The 19355-nt window shown below is 57.0% G+C and overlaps 1 protein-coding gene across 1 annotated transcript; it reads left to right on the top strand.

Moving 5' to 3' along the window:
- Positions 1-9903: 9903 nt before the first annotated feature.
- Positions 9904-19133, top strand: NES (nestin). The gene is made up of 4 exons (XM_041762390.1): positions 9904-10852; positions 11961-12085; positions 13848-13921; positions 14170-19133. Exons 1-4 carry the CDS (start codon positions 10073-10075, stop codon positions 18546-18548), a joined length of 5358 nt encoding a protein of 1785 aa, XP_041618324.1. The 5' UTR covers positions 9904-10072; the 3' UTR covers positions 18549-19133.
- The last annotated feature ends 222 nt before the right edge of the window (positions 19134-19355 follow it).

Genomic DNA, 19355 nt, shown 5'->3' with positions numbered 1-19355 from the left:
CCCCTCACACCTCTTGCTCTCCAGCAAGGGGAGTGGGTTCACTGGTGTGGAGAGGACTCTTCCCAGTCTCCTGCCCTGGAGCCCTGGAGCGAGTCAAGCAGGTGCCCCTCGCTGGGCCTCTCTCCTCTTCTGGGCCGCAGATTATGAGGCCGGAACAGGTGCGGGGAGGGGGGGGGGGGCTTCAGTCTCAGGTGGGGGATTAGAAGCTAAGGTTTCAGCAGGAGACTGAAGGCAAGGGTATCCCTGGCTCAGCCCAGAGTTGCAGGGGGTGGGAGAGCCCTGCTCCCCTGGCTCAGCAGGGGCGGGCAGGACTCCCAAGCGCCTTCCACCTCTGCCCAGCCAGGGATGTGTGGGAGCATCCAGAGGCCAGGGTGCCGGGTCATCCCCCAGCCGGGTGACACACAGGGAAAGGTGGTATCACTGTTTTCAGGGGAGCCTACAAAGGGAGGAGCCAGGCCAGGCCTTTCGCAGCAGCAGCAACTTGTGTCCCCCTGACAAACATTTTCAAAGCCCAGACTCCGTGCAGACATGGAGCAAATATTCTCTGACCCCTGAGAGGTGCCAAGCGTGTCATTTCAACTCCCCTCTCCGCAGTTCCAGAGTCAGGTGGGCCCTGGGAGGTCGCTGTGCAGGATGGGGTCCTCTCCTGCCACCCTGCCCAGACTGCCTGGGGCTCAGCTCCCACCTCTCCTCTAGGCCCTGCAGAGGCTCAACTTTGCAGACAAGCTTTCCTGTAATTGTCCTTCTGTCATCACAACTCTTGACACAGAAACCAGCCAAGGGGCTGTGGAAAGGCATAGGCAGAAAGGTGAGGTCGCCCTTCCAGGACCCTGTCTGTGGGCGAGACCATGGGGCCACAGCCCAGTTAAGTCCAGAGACTCGCCAGAAAGAGATTTGCCCTCCCCCAGCCTGCTCTGACTCACTTCTGCCCTTTGTCCCCAGCCTTCCAGGGAAGTCCCTCCTAAAGCTAACCTAAGTGCCTCCTGCTGTAGCATCAGCTCCTCTGGGGATGGAACCCAGGGGACAGGCTCCGGTCTCAGGGGGCCTCAGGAACCAGGCTGCGGAGTGGGTAGGCACACCTGGGTGGAGATGCTGCTGCTGCCTCCCTCACCTTCCCTCCCTCGTTCTCCACCCAACACCCAGCCCTCCCCTCTCCTTAGCCCCCCACTCAAGCTCTTGGCTGGGAGCCAGCATTGTTCCCTCCCGGCTCCCACTCCCCTCCTCCTTCCCTCCCTGCCATCCAGAGGCAGCAGGCCCTGGGCAACCCCCCCCCCCCCCACCGGGTCCCTGCTTGCCCAGAGGGAGGGAGGTGGGAGCAGAACTTCGGTTCCAGGTTCTGATTCCTCATCAAGCTCCACCAACAGAGAAGGCTGGGAGCTTGGGTTACTTGGGGCCCCTGGTTATTTTTAATGCCACCAGCTCACAAGATAAATATACCTCCCCTCCCCCAGCTGCCCCAAGGACTCCCTCCTTCCTCACCATTCCCCCAGGCTCCTCAGACCCTAGGGGCCTTTCCTTCTTGTCACATGCTGTCCTGCTGGGTCCCTTCTTGTCTCCCTGGATTCCCAGCAGGGAGACAACTTGGCCCCCAAATCCCATGGATGAGTTGGGGAGATGTGCTGGCGCTACCCTGTACCTTCTTGAGAACTGGCACTCTGCAAAGGACTTCCAGGGGAGACTCCCCCTGGGAGGGGAGGCTGGGGCAGGCCTCCCAGAGCCCTGGGAGGAGGCGCTGGACAGGACGCACTCCTGCAGGTTGGTCTGTCTCCTTGACACCAGGTGGGGCCTTGGGGCCCCACTCTTCCTTGGCCAGGGGCAGGGTTTGGTGGAGGGGTGGGGAGAGGGCTGGTGGAGCCCACCTCTGCCTCCTCTCTTATCCCACTCCACTCCCGCTGGTTGGTCCCACAAGGCAAGCAAGTTCTGCCTGCAACTCACTTCTAGGCCTCTTGCTTTGATCCAAAGAACATTCTGACAATAGTTCAGTGCAGGGGCTGGAGCTCTGAGGGAGGGCAGAAGAGGGAGACTGGGATTGGGATGGATTGTTGTTGGTTCCTTGATTGTTGGAGTCCCCAGACTGAGAAAGCCACCCAGGTCCTGAGGACAGATCCTGTGAGCCAGCCTGCAGCAGGTAGCTGGTCTGCGCAGCAGATACCTGCCACCACACAGGAGCAAATCTTGTGATGGTCGCCTCTGTTGGGCTGGTCCCACAGCTTCTGCCTCACAGGCCTGATTGTTCCCTGGATCCACAGAAGAAAAGTCTGGGCCATTTTCCCAAGAGCCCCCAGATGCCCAAGATGACCTTGTCTTCTATAATTATTTTCAAATACTTCGGGCAGTCTATCAATTAAGAATTATATTGGGGGGCAGCCCAGGTGGCTCAGCGGTTTAGCGCTGCCTTCGGCCAGGGGCGTGATCCTGGAGACCAGGATCAAGTCCCACATCGGGCTCCCTGCATGGAGCCTGCTTCTCCCTCTGCCTGTGTCTCTGCCTCTCTTTGTCTCTGTGTCTCTCATGAATAAATAAATAAAATCTTTAAAAAATTATATTGGGGCACCTGGGGGGTTCGGTGGGGGAAGCGTCTGCCTTCATTCGGCTCAGGTCATGATCCCACATGGGATCCAGTCCCACATTGGGCTCCCTGCTCAGTGTGGAGCCTGCTCCTCCCTCTCCCTCTGCTGCTCCCCCTGCTTGGGCTCTTTCTCTCTCTGTGTGTCAAATAAATACATTTTTTTCAAAGATTTTATTTATTTATTCATGAGAGACACAGAGAGAGCGAGAGAGGCAGAGACACAGGCAGAGGGAGAAACAGGCTCTGCAGGAAGCCTGATGAGGAACTTGATCCCAGGTCTCCAGGATCAGGCCCTGGGCTGAAGGCAGCACTAAAACGCTGACCACCCGGGCTGCCCAAATAAATAAAATTAAAAAAAAAAAGACATACATGGCACAACTTGACCCCTGCTTCTCCCTCCTTCCCCCCAGAGGGAGCCATTGTCCTCTCCTTCAGTTTTGTTTTGTTTTTTAAAAATTTTTTTCATTTATTCATGAGACACACACACACGCACACACACACACACACAGAGAGAGAGAGAGAGAGGCAGAGACACAGGCAGAGGGAGAAGCAGGCTCTATGCCCGGAGCCCAACGTGGGACTCGATCCCGGGACTCCAGGGCCCTGGAGCTGAAAGCAGGTGCCAAATTGCTGAGCCACCCAGGGATCCCCCTCTCCTTCAGTTTTACCATCCACTTGCTTTCCAGAAATACTTCTACATACACACATCTGTCCAGATGGCACATGGTTTTGCAGTGTTTTGAAGCCCCTTGCTTTTCCAGAATGAGAACAGCATGATGCTCCTGAGGTTCATGCACATGGATGTGATTCCACAGTTCTATCAAATGAACACACCTCACAACCAGAAAACATTTAAAACGTGACAGCACCCCAACTATTTGGAGCCCTGGGACCTCTTCAGCCCTGCTGAAGTTTAGCTTCTGCAGGGCCTAGATGAGAGGCTGGAGCTGAGCCCCAGGCAGTCCAGGGAGGGTGGCAGGAAAGGACCCCTCCTGCAGGTCTCTGAGGGTCCTCAGGGTGGCATTGTTCCTGCAGTGGAGGTCGAAGATGTGCAGTCCCTCCTCCCAGATGGTGCCTATGAGCTGGGAGGCCTGGGTGAGGGTGGCTGGGAGGCAGTGGAGGCAAGGACCCAAGTGCCCACCTCCTTCCCTCACTGCTCCACTTCACAGACATACCCTGATCTGTGGAGGACCAGGTGCTGGGAACTTGCAAGGGGCAGGCAGAGGTGAGCAATCTGGTTCAGGGTGGGTACGTATTACTGTCCCACCTTAATGAGAAGCTGAGACTCAGAATTTGGGTGTCTCTCCAGGACTCAAACCCGGGTCTGCCTCTAGAGCTAGTGCTCTCGACAGTCTTGTCCCCTCGCCTGCAGTGGCCTGGGCCCCCAACAGGCCTACTCTGTCAGTGGGGTGCTCGGGTGCAAACTCAGCCCTCAGTCAGGAGGGCATCCAGGCACTGGCACCGAGTCCTGCGCCCAGGCCTGCGCCCAGGCCTGCGCCCTACCCCAGCTCCTGTCCACCCCCAGCAGCTCTCCTGGTTTTCTCTGCCAGCTTTTCCCAGAGCTGGGCGGACCAGTGGTAGCGGGAGACAGAGACTCCACTTTAAGCAGGGTAGAGGGGCTTGAGTTCCATGTCAGTCACCTCCTGGTTCCATGTGGTCTATAGTAGCCCCCAAGTGAGATGACAGGAGAAGCATGAGGGATGGCAGAGACTAGAGGTCCTTGTTCGTCCCCTCTGACTCATCCTGTGAGCACCACCATCCGCTTCATTGCTGGAGAGAGGGACAGGGATGCGCAGGCTGAATCCGGATCCTGAGTCCAAATTCTGATTGTGTGGTCTTGGGTAGGTTACTTAACCTCCCTGAGTTGTTTTCTCCAGTGGAAACCATGGATGATCACAACATTACCTGCCTCACTGCATAATCTCTAGTTTTTAGAAATCCTGTTTCAGGCACCTAGGTGACTCAGTGGTTGAGTGTCTGCCTTTGGCTCGGGTTGTGGTCCCAGAGTCCTGGGATCAAGTCCCACATTGGGCTCCCTGCAGGGAGCCTGCTTCTCCCTCTGCCTGTGTGTCTGTGTCTCTCATGAATAAGAAATCCAGTTTCCTGGGGAGGGGATGTGGCACTTCTTGAGGCAACAGCGGCCCCTGGAGGCTGCACTCTGCTATGGGGTGCAGCCACACCCTGAGCCCAGAGCAGGAAGGTGGCCTCTCTGTGGGGGTGCTTGCCAAACCCTAGACCCAGAGGGCCAGAGACAGGAGGGGACAGCGTATCTCTGTACCTTCTCTCCTGGGGCCGCCTCATCCACCCTCACGGTGCCCCCCATCTGCCCCACTCAGGCATCATCCTATACTGGAGCCCTGCCCTGCACACCTCCCCAAGCCCCGGACCTGGGGCCAAGCCACAAGTGCGAGGTCTTCCTGGTACACCCCCCACCCCCCACCCTGGAACTGACGTTCTGGGTATTCCCACGTCTCTTTCCTCCTCTCCACCCGGGGCTCAGGTCTCATCATGTTGAGCCTTGATGGTGGCAAGGGCCTCCTGACAGGCTGTGCTGCTGTCTCTCCCACCACACCCCACCCCACTTTAATCCTCCCCCAGCGCACCCCACCCCACCCCACCTCACCCTACCCCACCTCAGTTCTCCACAGTGATCTTCCTAAGATGTGCATCTGACCAAGTCACCCTTCCACCCATCTGACCAGACCCCTGCCAGGCTCCTTGCTGCCTTGAGGGCCAAGGCCTCAATTTAACCATACTGCCTCCTCCTCTGCCCACCCGATCACACTCTGGCCCTCGTATGCGGCCCCCCCATGTGGCCGATATGCCCAGGAGCTCCCAGGGATGGGGCTCCATATTGGTCCTCTGTGATTGCAATATTTACTCGGTGCATACCTGGCAGTCAGTATGGGCTTCTTGAGGGCTATTTGAATAAATTAATGAGAAAACAGACCCAGAGAAGTACACTGACTACTCAAAGTGGCCTAAAGGGACAGGGCTCTTTGCTCAGTGCTCTTTCCACCCTACTCGCTGTCCCTTGGCCGCCTGGCCAGGAAGGAGGTTGAGAAGGCCTCCCACCCTGTTGCAGAGGATGCAGCCAAGGTTGAGAAGGAGCAGGTCAGGGAGCCAAAGGCTAGGGGCTAAGTTAGGGATGGATGCCCTAGCCTCTTCGTTATGAGGCAAAGAAGGTGGGAGAGAGGATAGAAGGGAAATGAGACCTTCTGAGATGTCCCTGATCATCAACTGCGATAACCTGCTGCTGTAGCTCCCTCTCCCATCCCTGAAGGGCAGCTGGCAGAAAACCCCTGAGGTGTTTTTTTTTCTGTTTAAGATTTTATTTATTCATGAGAGACACACAGAGAGAGAGGCAGAGACACAGGCAGAAGGAGAGGCAGGCTCCCCACTGAGCAGGGAGCCTGATGGAGGACTCGATCCCAGGACCCCAGGATCATGCCCTGAGCTGAAGGCAGATGCTCAAACACTGAGCTACCCAGGCGCCCCCCCCCCAACTCTGAGCTTTTCTGTCCCCTGTTGTCTGTCTGAGGGGGGCAACAGGGGTGAGTGTCCCTTACCCAGCCTCCCTCAGTTGTGGGCCTTCCTCCCCGGGGCCCACGGGGGCTCCTTTCACAAAGTCCTCTTGGCACACCAAGCCTCACCTGTCCCTCCCTGTGGCCCCGTCTATTCCCCACCATCCCTCTCCAGGAATGGGACACCGGTGTGCCCCTCAGGCGGACCCCCACCCCTGAGGACTCATCCCCTCGGAAGCCCGCTCTCACTTGCCCTTGTGGGCATCACAGGTCCCCTCTGCGCAGAAGAGGGAGAAGCTGCATCTGCCTTCCAGGGATGGCTGACACCCCCCAGTGCAGCTGCACTGGGCTCTTCCAACTCCGCCTGCCTTCCCCACGTAGACAGGGCGCAGAGGCCTTCCTGGCAGCTCGGGAACCGCTCTTCAGGGGGTGTGCGGTGCTCAGAGGCTGTGCTTTTAGCTTTGGAGCTTAGCTGGGACATGAGTAGATTGAGAAAGTCTTCATCAAACATTATTCCAAGTTCTCTTGTCACCCTGTCTTCTTCCTCTGGGATCTATTCCCACCTCTCAAGGTCCCTCTTAAAATACAGCATCCAGAACTATACTCCATGCACGGAGGGCCACAAAGCTGTCGCCCCTTGGTCTGGACACCCTGCACCCGCTCAAGGCAGGTGGAGTCATTTTGCCACGTTGGTTACATGAGGACCTTGAGCTCCGCAGAAACCCCCAGGCTGTCTTCAGTGGACACACTCTCTCTTCACTGTTCCTTTCTTAGGCTGCTGACTTTGAAACCAAAAGCAGAATTTTACATTTATTCCTATCAAATGTCATTTGGTTCATTTTTTGGTACTCAGTCAAAACGTAATTCTCCGGCAGCCTGGGTGGCTCAGCGATTTAACACCGCCTTCAGCCCGGGGTGTGATCTTGGAGACCCGGGATCGAGTCCCACGTCGGACTCCCTGCATGGAGCCTGCTTCTCCCTCTGCCTGTGTCTCTGCCTCTCTCTCTCTCTCTCTCTGTGTGTCTCTCATGAATAAATAAATAAAATCTTAAAAAAAAGAAAACCTAATTCTCAGTTCTTGCATAGTCTGTAGATCGGACAAATGCGGCTTCTAGGCTTTCAACCCAGTCTTTGACAAACATTTGCGATAGTAAAGTCGGAGGGCAGAACTCTGTGAGGTGGCCCCAGGGCCTTACTCTGCCTCTGGGTGTGGCCACTGAGCTCTGTATCTACCCACCACAGCATCACATGGCCCAGGTGTCCTGGGTCCAGGGACAGAAAAGTGCCGCCAAAGTCCTCACAAAAATCCCAGGAATCCATGGGGCGCCTGAGTGGCTCAGTGGTTGAGCGGCTGCCTTCTACTCAGGTAGTGATCCCGGGATCCTGGGATGGAGCTCCGCATCGGGCTCCCCACTGGGAGCCTGCTTCTCCCTCTACCTGTGTCTCTGCCTCTCTTTCTGTGCCAGGCTGTGGTTGCTGGAACCTACTTCCCCTGCTTAGGAAAATCAATACCACATTTTTTCTCCAGCATCCCAGAGCATCTCTGTTCCCCATGAGCCCCCAGGTTCACCAACAGTGTCCATGGGAGAGTTTGCTCCAGTGCAATGGCTTTCATGGTGATGGTCTTCAAAGACTTCCCCACACGTGGTCTTGTTTGATCTTCAAAGAAAATGTATGGGAACGGAGAAGTATTAACCTCCTTTACCAACAGGTACACTGAGGCTACTTAGAGAAGTTACACAATTTGCCCAAGGTGGTTAGCTAGAGAATGCAAAAGTCAGACACGGTGCTCTCTCCTGGACACAGCTCTTGGGAGCCCCCAGCCCAAGCCAGACAGCAGCTTTGTGAGGTAACGTGAGGATGGAGAAGCCTCAGCCTCAGGTGTGCACTGATCCTCGGTCACCCCCTCCATTCTACACCCACCAGCCCCTCCCAGCCTTCATTCCATGTGCTGGTAGTAAATTCCAAATCCTAGCTGGCCTGGGGATGGGTGGTGGCATCGGTGGGATGGACTTCTGGTCCCTGACCCCGTTCTATCCCCCACCCCATTCTCTGTGCTTCCCTAGCTCTCTGTAGACACCCTGGGAGCTGAGTATTGTAATAATCTCACTATTTTTACCTCCACCAGCCGACCCTGAGCATTCATCACTGTTGTCCTCACAAACCAAACCGTGTGCTCCTCTGGGGCTGGGGCAGAGTGATGACACTTAGCGGGTACACAGTGAACACTTACTAGCCTAAACTGGATTTATGTGGGCAGAAATTCCTTCCCAAGAGACAGCCTCCGATTCTTTTTGGCCCTGCCTCCCTTTACATACTCCACATTTACCCTTCCCTCATTAACCAGCTCAGGGATCGCCCCCTCCAGGAGGCCTTCCCCACTGCTCCCACTCTGGTGAGCTCTCCACTTGCAGAGCTGCAGAATCCTCACAGGGATTTTGTTTTGTTTTGTTTTTAAAGATTTTATTTATTTATTTATTTATTTATTTATTTATTTATTTTTTTAAAGATTTTATTTATTTATTCACGACACACACACATAGAGAAAGAGGCAGAGACACAGGCAGAGGGAAAAGCAGGCTCCATGCTGGGAGCCCGATGCGGGACTCGATCCCGGGACTCCCGGATCGCTCTCTGGGCCAAAGGCAGGCGCTAAACCGCTGAGCCACCCAGGGATCCCCTATTTATTTATTTTTTAAAATATTTTACTTATTTATTCATGAGAGACACACACAGAGAGAGGCAGAAACACAGGCAGAGGGAGAAGCAGGCTCCATGCAGGGAGCCAGATGTGGAACTTGACCCCAGGACTCCAGGATCAGGTCCTCGGCCAAAGGCAGGCACTAAATTGCTGAGCCACCCAGTGATCCCCAAGATTTTATTTATTTATTCACGAGAGACGCACAGAGAGGCAGAGATACAAGCAGAGGGAGAAGGAGGCTCCCTGCTGGGAACCTGATGCAGGACTCAATCCCAGAACCCTGGGATCACGACCTGAGCCAAAGGCAGATGCTCAACCACTGAGCTACCCAAGTGCCCCTCCTCAAAGGGATGTTTTGAGGATTCCGTCAGAGAGTGCCAGTAAAATGTCAGAACATGATGTGGCACTGCCAAGGCTCAGGACATTTGGGCTGTTTCTGCTGGCTTTCTCTTCCTGGCCCTGTCTATCCACCACCAGGGGGCACGCTCTGCCCAAAAAACCCCCCTGACACAGAGGGCAAGATGGGACCCCTTTCGCTGAGAACTGGGGGAGGCCTTGACTTACCAGAACCGTGTGTTTGTGAGCCTTGGGTCATATGGAAGAGCAGTGGGAAGGATGGAGGTGCATAATGGGGAGCACATCCTCTCCCCCGGATCTCCCCGTTTCCTGGTGTGTGTGTGTGCGTGCTGCGCCTCCTAACAGAACATATTTGTTCTTGTTTTCCAGGCTGGGTCCCTCTGTCCTCTCTCTGCAACGCGGCTTTCTCTAGGCATTTCAGGAGGGCGAGCACTCCTATCTGCCAAACAACCAAGGTCCGGTGGCCCAGCGATAGTCTTATCATTGATCCCATTTTATGGGTGAAGAAACCGATTCCATGAGTGGTACCTCTCCTGGGCATGCTGAGTAACTGGGACTCGCCCTGCTGCCCCCCACCCCCACCCTCCACCACCCGTAGGATTGGATTCCCCAGGAGGCCCCCCACTCCAGGATCCAGCACAGCCGGGCGCACCGACGCCAGCTGCCAGCCGCCGGCTTCCCGAACTCCAGGGGTTAAGGCCTGGGTCCCGCCCCTTTTCCCGCCAGGCTGGCGGGAGTATGAATAGCCTCGTTTCCCACTCCCGACGTTCAGTCGCTCGGCTGCTCCTCGCCCCGCCCCGTCATTGTCCCTGCCGGTCTCCTTTTCCCTCCCGTCCGTCCTCAGGGCTGGGAGAGTTGCTTGCTGGCTTCTCCCGCTGCCCCGTGTCTCTCCGCCTTCGGTGGGTCAGACTCTGGAGCAGGATGGAGGGCTGCCTGGGGGAGGAATCTTTTCAGATGTGGGAGCTCAACCGGCGTCTGGAGGCCTACCTGGCGCGGGTGAAGGCCCTGGAGGAGCAGAATGAGCTGCTCGGCGCGGAGCTCGGGGGCCTCCGGGCACAGACCGGGGATGCCTCCTGGCGGGCCCGTGCAGACGAAGAGCTGGCGGCCCTGCGGGCCCTCGTCGAGCAGCGCTGGCGGGAGAAGCACGCGGCCGAGGTGGCGCGCGACAACCTGGCGGACGAGGTGGAGGGTGTGGCCAGCCAGTGCCAACAGCAGCGGCTGGCGCGGGAGCGGGCGGCTGCCGAGGCGGCCCGCAGCCGGCGTGCGGCCGAGGCCGAGAAGTGCGCCCAGGCCCGGCTGGGCTCCCGGGTGGCCGAGCTGGAGCGCGAGCTGAAGGCGGTGTGCGCGGCGCACGAGGAGGAGCGCGCCGGCCTCTGCGCCCGGCCCCGCGTCCCCAGCCGCCCCGCCGCGCCCCGCGGACCCCCCGCGCCCGCCCCGGAGCTGGAGGAGCTGGCGCGGCGGCTGGGGGACGCGTGGCGCGGGGCCGTGCGGGACTACCAGGAGCGCGTGGCGCGCATGGAGACGTCGCTGGGCCAAGCCCGCGAGCGCCTGAGCTGTGCGGTGCAGGGCGCCCGCGAGGGTCGCCTGGAACTTCAGCAGCTGCAGGCGGAGCGCGGCGGCCTCCAGGAGCGCAGGGCCGCGCTGGAGCAGAGGCTGGAGGGCCGCTGGCAGGAGCGGCTCCGGGCCACCGAGAAGTTCCAGGTGACCGGGGAGGCGCGGTCCCTGCCGGGCTCAGGGACCTGCGGGAGGCCGTGGGGAGCGGAGGTGGAGGTGCTGCCGGTGCAGGGGCCCCTTCTTAGAAAATCCGTCCTGGTGCAGAGGCCCTTGACTTTGCCGACTTTGTCTAGAGGCGGTGGGAATGGCGGGGGTTCAGAGCGTGTCAAGCACTCCCCGCGCCGGCAGACAGGCGCAAGAAAACGGCAGCAGCCTCCTCCTCGCTGTCTGGACAGGCCCCGGGCTTCCTGGGTTCTGCTATGGCTCAGAGGATGCGCTCAGAGGGTGCACAGGGCACCACTCCCACCCCTACGCCAGCCTGCCAGCCCCCAGCGCAGAGTCTGCCCGACTGGCCACTGGCCACTGCCCAGATCTTAAAGGCCTCTTCCCCAGGACAGGAGGGGTTCGAGCCCTGGGTGTGTGGCCACCAGCCCTACGACCATGTCACGGCTTCTCCGCTCCTGCAGCACATTCCAAAGGCCGGGTACAGTTGCTCGCTCTCACAGGGTGCAGATGGGACCAGCAGCTGAGGAAATAGCCTCCAGCCCGGACCAGACAGAGGTCTGGCCATGGCCACCTCCCACCCTTCCTCTCTGAGGAGAAAGATTCCAGAACATGTGGGAAGCGGAGGGGGTAGGGGCCTGGTGTGAGAACCTGGAGACAGGGATTGGGACCCAGTGTTTGGCTTCCAGGCCTGCGGGCTCCAGGCCTCTTGATTAATCGTTTTTCCTTCTGCTTCCACTTTTTTTTTTCTCTCCTCTCTCACCCCCCCGCTTCCTGTGGGAGCTGAAATCCAGGCAGCACTGGCTCCCATTCACTCTGCATCCTCTGAGCGGCAGCCAGACCTTGGGAGAGGCCCGAGAGGGGCCACCATCCTCATCTCCTCATCTTGGAGGCTCCAGAGGGGGTGCTCTGGGCAGGGCATAAGGCAGTAGAGGCAGGAATTTGCTCTATGGAGAAGCCAGAAGCCAGAGAACAGAGGCAGCAGCAGCAGGGGGGTGGAAGGGGTAGTGGGGTGGGAGGGGGAGAGGTGGGCACAGGTTAATTAGCAGGAGGAGCCCTGCCCCTCACTGGCCCTCTCTGGCTTGTTCTGCAGCTGACAGTGGACGCCCTGGAGCAGGAGAAACAGGGCCTGCAGAGCCAGATTGCCCAGGTCCTGGAAGGTCGGCAGCAGCTAGCACACCTCAAGATGTCCCTGAGCCTGGAAGTGGCCACATACAGGTATGGGTTGATGGTGACCAGCCCCAGCACACAGATACACACCTGCTCAGAGGCGGAGGCTCCACTGCAGGGACCCAGAGCTATGGGCCGTGGCAGCTGTGCTACCAGTAGGTTCCGTGACTCTACTGATTCCTCCCAACCCAGGATGTGTGCCCCTACCCTCAAGCCCACCTGCTCCTGTGGGTTTGGGACCAAAAAAGTATCCTGTGCCTAGGAAGTCCCCCAAGGAGAGATGATGTTGCTCAGTGGATGGCCTCAGGAGAGACAGCTGGACACACGTGGGGCATCTCCATCCAGACCTTCCCGGAAGGGGCTGAAAAGCCTGTGTGTATATGTGTGTGGGTATGTGTGTGTGCACGCTGAGGTAATGATGTCCTCTGGCAGCCCCAGAAAGAAGGAATTGCAGGTTGGGTGGAGGATGGCACTGACTTGCCACCTGATCTGGGCCTCAGTCTCCTTGTCTGGAGATGGGAGATGGGCTGGGTAACATCCAAGGCCCCTTCCGTCCTGAACATCATGGGCTTGACTCCCCTCAAGCCCTAGTGCCCCGGTTCTGCCCAGACCATCCATCTGCTGATCACATTTCCTGTTGGCTCCAGAAAGGCTGAGACCAAGGAAGTGCTGCCTCTCTGGCTCTGTGGCCTTGGGCCAAAGTCCAGTCTCTTCTGGAAACCTGATCTGTTGTGTGGAGGACCCAGTGATGGAACCCAAGGAAGGGGCTTTGCCATAGGGTGGGGGCCAGCACTGGACACACCATGAGGACAGTACCCTCAAGAATTTCCAGGCCAACCAAGACAAGGACGCTGGGGCAGGGGAGGCAGGGCCGTGAAAGGGAAGGTCAGTGAGGATCTTGAGATGAGGAAGAGGACACTGTACCTCCTTGGAGCACAGAGCTCAGAGAGCAGGTACCCGGTAGGCAAGGACAGGTGAGACCATGGCAGACACTAAGCAGACTCCGAGTCCTTGAGAGGAGCAGAGTTCATGTTCAGCATGATCTGTTGAATTGGTTCGTTCCCCTCCTCCTCGTCCCTTCTTCATTCCTTGTGGGGCATGGAGGCAGGGCTGTGGACACAAAGACTTCCATTGCCCTGAAAGGCTTGTGATCCAGAGTACTTAGAGATCTCAGGATGAGGGCCTTGACCCCCAATCAAAACACGCAGGGCAAGGGTCCGGGCAGGCTTAACCACTGGTTTTTGAGGCATGAAAAGGATTTGGAGAGAGAGAACGGAATTCATTTGCTTTTGTCTGTGACCAGCTTTGGGGGCCCTGGGGGAGAAAGAGGGAGCCTATCCCATGGGAACCGCCTGAGAATTCCCACTTCCCCTGGGAAGCCCCCTACTCAGACCTTCCAGACAGCCCTGTGGACAAAGGCAGCAATTAGCATGAGAATCAGCCCCAGAGAGAGGATGAGATCACTGGCCTGGTGTGGGGGGGATGGGGGGAAAGGGGGGGAGGTGTGTGAGTGTGTGCGCGCGCGCTGTGTAGACTGTGTGGGAATCTGCTCCTGTGTCTGTGAGTCTAGCGGTGTGTTCTAAATAAGTGTGCGATGCTGTGTGACCTAGTGTGTGATATCTGTGGCGTGTGTCCATGTGATTTCCCGAGCACAGCCAAGTATTGGCCCGCATGTGGCTTTTGTGTGGCGGCAGAAATGAAGAGAAGTCTGGCAGGACCAGGGACACAAGCTCAGTGGAGTCCTTCATGGCTGACTTGCCAGAGGCCTGTGGGCAGAGGGGTGACCCAGCTTTTCCTCCTTCATCCCCAGGACCCTCCTAGAGGCTGAGAACTCCCGGCTGCAGACCCCTGGCAGTGGTTCCAACCCTTCTCTCGGCTTCCAGGGTAAGAGGAGGGGCCAGATTCCCCTCCTGACTCTTTCCTTTGCTCTTTATACCCCGAATGATTTCTCTCCCGGGAGACAGAGTCTAGATCTTGACTCCTGGGGCTGCAGTAGCCATGGCCTCTCAGCCCAGCCAGTGGAAGGTGGGGGCAGGGCTCATGGGCACTCTTGCCACACATGGTAGCTGCCTGGAAGCTCCCCGCCACTGCCAGTCCCTCCTGACACTGTTTCTTCCCCTCTGCCTTTCCAGACCCTAAACTGGAGCTGCATTTCCCTGGGACCCCAGAGGGCCAGCACCTGGGACCTTTGCTCTCTGCCCTGAGCCCTACTTCCCTCTCCTTGCCCTTGCCTGATACCCTTGAGACACCCATGCCAGGCTTTCTGAAGAGCCAAAAATTCCTTCAGGCCCGTACCCCAACCTTGGCCAGCACCCCCATCCCGCCCACACTTCAGGCTCCCTGCAGTGTTAGAGATGCAGAGATCAGAGCTCAGGATGCCCCCCCCTCCCTGCTCCAGCCACAGATCGGGAGGCAGCAGGTTCCAGAGGCTATACAGGCTAAAGCCAAGGTGGCCATCCCTACCAGCATCCTGCCAGGACCAGAGGAGCCTGGGGGCGAGCAACGAGAGGCCAGTACAGGCCAGTCCTCTGAGGATGCTACCTCTTTGGCCTCATCCCTCAGCCCTTACCACTCTAGTTTAGAGGCCAAAGGTAGAGAACTCAGTGGGTCTGGAATGGCCAGCAGATTCCAAGAGGAAGGCAAAGGGCAAATCCAGAAACTGGCAGAGGAAGAAACAGCCATAGAGGTCAAAATGGTGAGCAGTTTGCAGCAGGAAACACAGCAAGAAGATGAGGGTCTGAACATGCAGGAAATCCAGGACTCCCAGGGTCCTTTGGAAAGAGAGACTCTGAAATCTGTGGAAGAGAAAATTCAAGAGCCATCAATGTCTCTGGAAAAACAGAGCCATGAGACATTGAGATCTCTAGAGAGGGAGTATCTAGAATCTCTGAGGTCTTTAGAAGAAGACAAGTTAGATAGATCAAACAGTCTAGAAAAGGAGAATCAAGAGCTATTGATGTCTTTAGAAGAGGAGAATGCAGAGGTAGTGAGATCTCTAGAAAAAAAGACTCTAGGACTAGTTAAGTCTGTAGGAAAGGAGGACCCACAGATATTGCAATCTCTAGAAAAGGAGAATAGAGAAATAATGAGGTCTCTTGAAGACGGTCTGGAGACATTTTTATATCCAGAAAAGGAAAACCAAGAGTTAGTAAGGTCTCTGGAAGAGAACGTTGAGTCAGTGAGAGATCTAGAAAAGGAGAATCAAGAGCCACTGTGGTCTCTGGAAGATGAGAATCAAGAGAACTTGAGACTACAAGAAAAAGAGAACCAGGAGTTGCTAAACTCTCTAGAAGATGAGAAGCAGGAGACCTTGAGGCCTCTAGAAAAAGATAACCAGGAACCACTGAGGTCTCTAGAAGATGAGAACCAGGAGACATTGAGATCTCTAGAAAAAGAGAACCAGAAATCCTTGAGGCCTCTAGAAGAAGAGGACCAGGAGACAATGACACCTTTAGAAGAAGAGAACCAGGAGCAAGTGAAGTCTCTAGAAGATGAGAATCAAGAGAACTTGAGACTACTAGAAAAAGAGAACCAGAAATCCTGGAGGTCTCCAGAAGAAGATAACCAAGAGACATTGAAGCTTCTAGAAGAAGAAAGCCAGGAGCCAGTGGGGTCTTTAGAAGAAGAAGACCAGGAGACATTGAGGCCTCTAGAAAAAGAGAACCAGGAGCCAATGAATTCTCTAGAAGATGAGAATCAAGAGAATTTGAGACCACTAGAAAAAGAAAACCCAAAGTCCTGGAGATCTCTAGAAGAAGACAACCAGGAGACACTGAAGCCTCTGGAAAAAGAAACCCAGGAGCCAGTGGGGTATCTAGAAGGAGAAGACCAGGGGACATTGAGGCCTCTAGAAAAAGAGAACCAGGAGCCGGTGAAGTCTCTAGAAGATGAGAACCAGGAGACATTGAGATCTCTAGAAAAAGAGAACCAGGAGCCAGTGAGGTCTCTAGTAGAAGATTTGGCAACACTGAGACCTTTAGAAAAGGTGAAACCAGAGCCACAAATGTCTCTTGGAAAAGACCAGGAGATATTTAGACCTTTGGAAAATGAGGATCAACAGTTATTAAGGTTCCTAAAAGAAGAGAGTTTAGAGGCAATGAGATCTTTAGAAACAGAAAATTTAGAACCACTGCAGTCTGCAAGAAAAGACTTGGAAATATTGAAACCTCTAAAAACTCAAGAGTCACTGTGGTCTCTAGAAGAAACGAATCAGGAGACAATGAAGCCTTTAGAAAAGGAAAGTCAGGAACCACTGGAATCTGTGGAAGAGCACCAAGAGACACTGAGACCTCTAGAAAAGGAAAATCTGGAATCACTGAACTCTCTGGGTGAGGGGAACCTAGAGCATCTGAGACCTCCAGAAGAGCTTGGTAAGGAAAGTCAAAGGTACCTGGCTGAGGAAGAGACCCCGGAGCATATGGAGAATCCAGAGTCACCAAGGTCTTTGAAAGAGGAAGGACAGGAGTTGCCGCTGTCTGCCATCCAGCAGGGGTGGGAAGATATGGTGGGGGGCCAAGAAGTGGATCAGAAAATGCTCCCTGGCAGGGCTGCAGTGGGTCAGGAGGCTGAGGCAAAGCTGGACCTGAGAGAGTGGGATGGCTCTGGGAAGGAGTCTGTAGGGCATGGAGAACTGCAGCTGGCAGCCACAGGGGTGGTCTGGAGCCCTGGCAAGGGGCACCCAGGTTGCCCTGAGCCCAAAGAGCAGAGGATCCCGGTTAAGGGAGTCGGTGGGGAGGGAGGCACTGAGGGTTTCCAGGACCTTGAGGTTCAGCCAGAGCAAGTGGGGGCCCCAGGGCTCCAAGCTCCCCAGGGAATGTCAGAGGCAAGACAGCTGGTATCAGAAGGTGGAGATGAGTCCCCAGAGGGTGGCCAAACCTCCCTAGAGGTCACTTTGGGGTTGGAGACAGCTGTAGAGGACTCTGCTCCAGGAAGCCTACAGGGACCAGAGCAGGAGGTGGTAGGGCTGGAGGACCCAGGCCACCTGGCCAGAGAGGAGGTGATGGTCCCACCCATAGGTGAGGAAGGTTTGGAGGCAGAGAGGATACAGGGCTTGGAAGGACCCTTTCTGGGCTCAAAAGAGGCAGTTGCTCTGGATCCAGAGCCTTCAACCCTGCTCAGGAAGAGCACAGACCCCCTGGCACCTCCCCAGTGCTGGGAGGAGGTGGAGCCTGAGGCCCCTTGGGGAGCAGAGGTGGGGCTTCCCATTGAGACCCAGGACCCCTCTCACAGTGGAAACAGTGGGGGTACCCCTCAGCCCAGGCCCCTGGGGGCAGAGGAAGCAGGAGAAGATGCAGACCTAATGCTGGGACCCCTCAGCCCAAGGCCCACTGAACCCCAGGTGCCCACCCCAATCCCTGGAGATGCTCCTGGGCTCCAGCTCCTGGCTGAGGGGAGCCAGGAGGCTGGCTGGGGGCTGGAGGGCAGAGCAGAGGATCTGGGAAGGGTGGAGGGCGAGCAGGAGGAGTTGGGTTCTGAGGGGAGCCCTGAGGATCTCCAGGAGGAAGGAGAGGAGAACAGAGAAGACAGTGAGGCCGATGAGCTTGGGGAGACTCTTCCTGACTCCACTCCCCTGGGCCTCTATCTCAGGTCCCCAGCATCCCCCAAGTGGGACCAGGTTGGAGAACAGAGGCCCTCCCCTCAAGGCCAGGCTGGAAAGGAAGGCTGGGATCCTTCTGCCCTGGCCTCCCAGCTTGGGGAAGAGGAGGAGGAGGAGGGGGAAGAATGTGGTCAGGACTCTGACTTGTCGGGCGAATTTGAGGACCTGGAAACCGAGGGTTCTGTCCTTCCTGGGGTCCCTGGGGAGGCTGCAGAATGTCCAGGCCAAGTGCCTCAGCTGCTCCTGGAGCCAGCAGCCTGGGACAGGGATAGGGAGTCTGATGGGTTTGCAGATGAGGAAGAGAGTGGGGAAGAGGGAGAAGAAGAAGAGGGAAGAGAGTCAGAGGCTGGCCACTGGGGCCCGGGACTCGCTGTTGGCACCCTTCCAGGGTCAGGTGGCCCTCAGAGAGGGAGCTTCCTGGGGTCTGAGAGCGTGGATGTCAGTGTTCCCTGGGATGATGGCTCAAGGGGCATGGCAGCTGCTTCCTGCGTGAGTGTCCTGGAGACTGAGTCCCGGGACAGCACGGAGCCCTCAGGCTCAGATGAGGAGGCTGACCCTGTTCCCTTAGAGAGGGGAGACCAGGTCCCTGGCCCTCTGGGAACCCTCACTGGGGTGGAAGAGCCAGGCCTGGGAGGAGGGGACGGGCTTGGTGTCAATAGCCAGGGCCCCAGCCTGAAGGAGGAATTAGAACATATGAATGGGGAGGTTGTGAATGGGCTGCAGCAGTCTGAGGGAGGAGGGCAGGGGGAGCTGGGGGGCCCCGAGGGGGGCCAAGGGAGCCCCTTGGAGGAGGATGAGAGGGGTGCCCTGAAGACCCCTTGGGCGGGACCTGCTCTTCACCTGGGCCCCGGCCAGTTCCTGAAGTTCACTCAGAGGGAAGGAGATGTAGACTCCTGGTCCTCAGGGGAGGACTAGAGAAAGTGCCTCCTCCCTCACTGACAACTTTGTGTGTGTGTCTGTGTGTGTCTGTGTGCGCACACACACGCACATGCACCCATACTTGTAGGAGGTCCCTAAGCCCCCTCCCTGCTCAGAGGCAGCACCCTTAAATTATAATCTCTTGACCTGTGGTTTCTGTCCAGGAGGTCTGGCTGGCCAAGGTGAGGTGTAGGGATGTGTTCCAAGAGAATACAGCCCAGCCCCTTAGACCCTGCGATGGGGGACGTCTGGCCTGCCCTGTCCTGTAAGGCTGAAGCCTATTGAACCACTCTAGGACTAGGCCCCTTCCCTCGAGCACCCCTTCTCCCATCTTATCATTGGGGAGGAGCTCCTCCCAGGAGAGGGGGCTGGGTGGTGCTCACCACAGGGCTCACCAGCCCTGTCCCTCCTCGCTGCATCCTCTTGGGATGCCTGGCCACCTGGTGAGGGTGTGCTCCCATGTCCTGATCACCGCCCCACCCCCACCCCCACAACGTATTCCTGCTGTGTTGTATCTGGCTCCTCCCTGCCTGAATAAAGTCATTCTCTCGCCTCCAAAATCTGGACTCTTCCTTCCCCAGTGTGGGGGGGCCTCAGGGCTGGATGGAGTAGAGGAAACAGGGTGACTGGGGAGGAAGCTAGTGCGGAGGAGCTGTCCTCTGAGGACAGAAGGACCTGGAAGGCCTCACAGGGCCCTGGGAGGGCAGGGTGGCAGTCCAGGTGACCCCAGTGCCAGCAGAAGCCAGGCCCATCATCATCTCTGCCCACAGTGCTGATGACAGGGATTAGGCCTGGGGCCACCCC

The sequence above is a fragment of the Vulpes lagopus genome, chromosome 1, assembly GCF_018345385.1.
Source record: "Vulpes lagopus strain Blue_001 chromosome 1, ASM1834538v1, whole genome shotgun sequence".
NCBI classification, from domain to species: Eukaryota; Metazoa; Chordata; class Mammalia; order Carnivora; family Canidae; genus Vulpes; species Vulpes lagopus.
Note: the sequence above shows the minus strand (reverse complement) of the source record. Positions and strands in the feature narration are given on the sequence as shown.

What these genes read in the sequence shown, in the direction of transcription:
- NES (XM_041762390.1), top strand. Translation starts at nt 10,073, where the DNA reads ATGGAGGGCTGCCTGGGGGAGGAATCTTTTCAGATGTGGGAGCTCAAC. An exon ending in GGGCCACCGAGAAGTTCCAG is followed by an intron (nt 10,853 to 11,960) that starts GTGACCGGGGAG and finishes CTTGTTCTGCAG; the next exon opens with CTGACAGTGGACGCCCTGGA. An exon ending in CCCTTCTCTCGGCTTCCAGG is followed by an intron (nt 13,922 to 14,169) that starts GTAAGAGGAGGG and finishes CTGCCTTTCCAG; the next exon opens with ACCCTAAACTGGAGCTGCAT.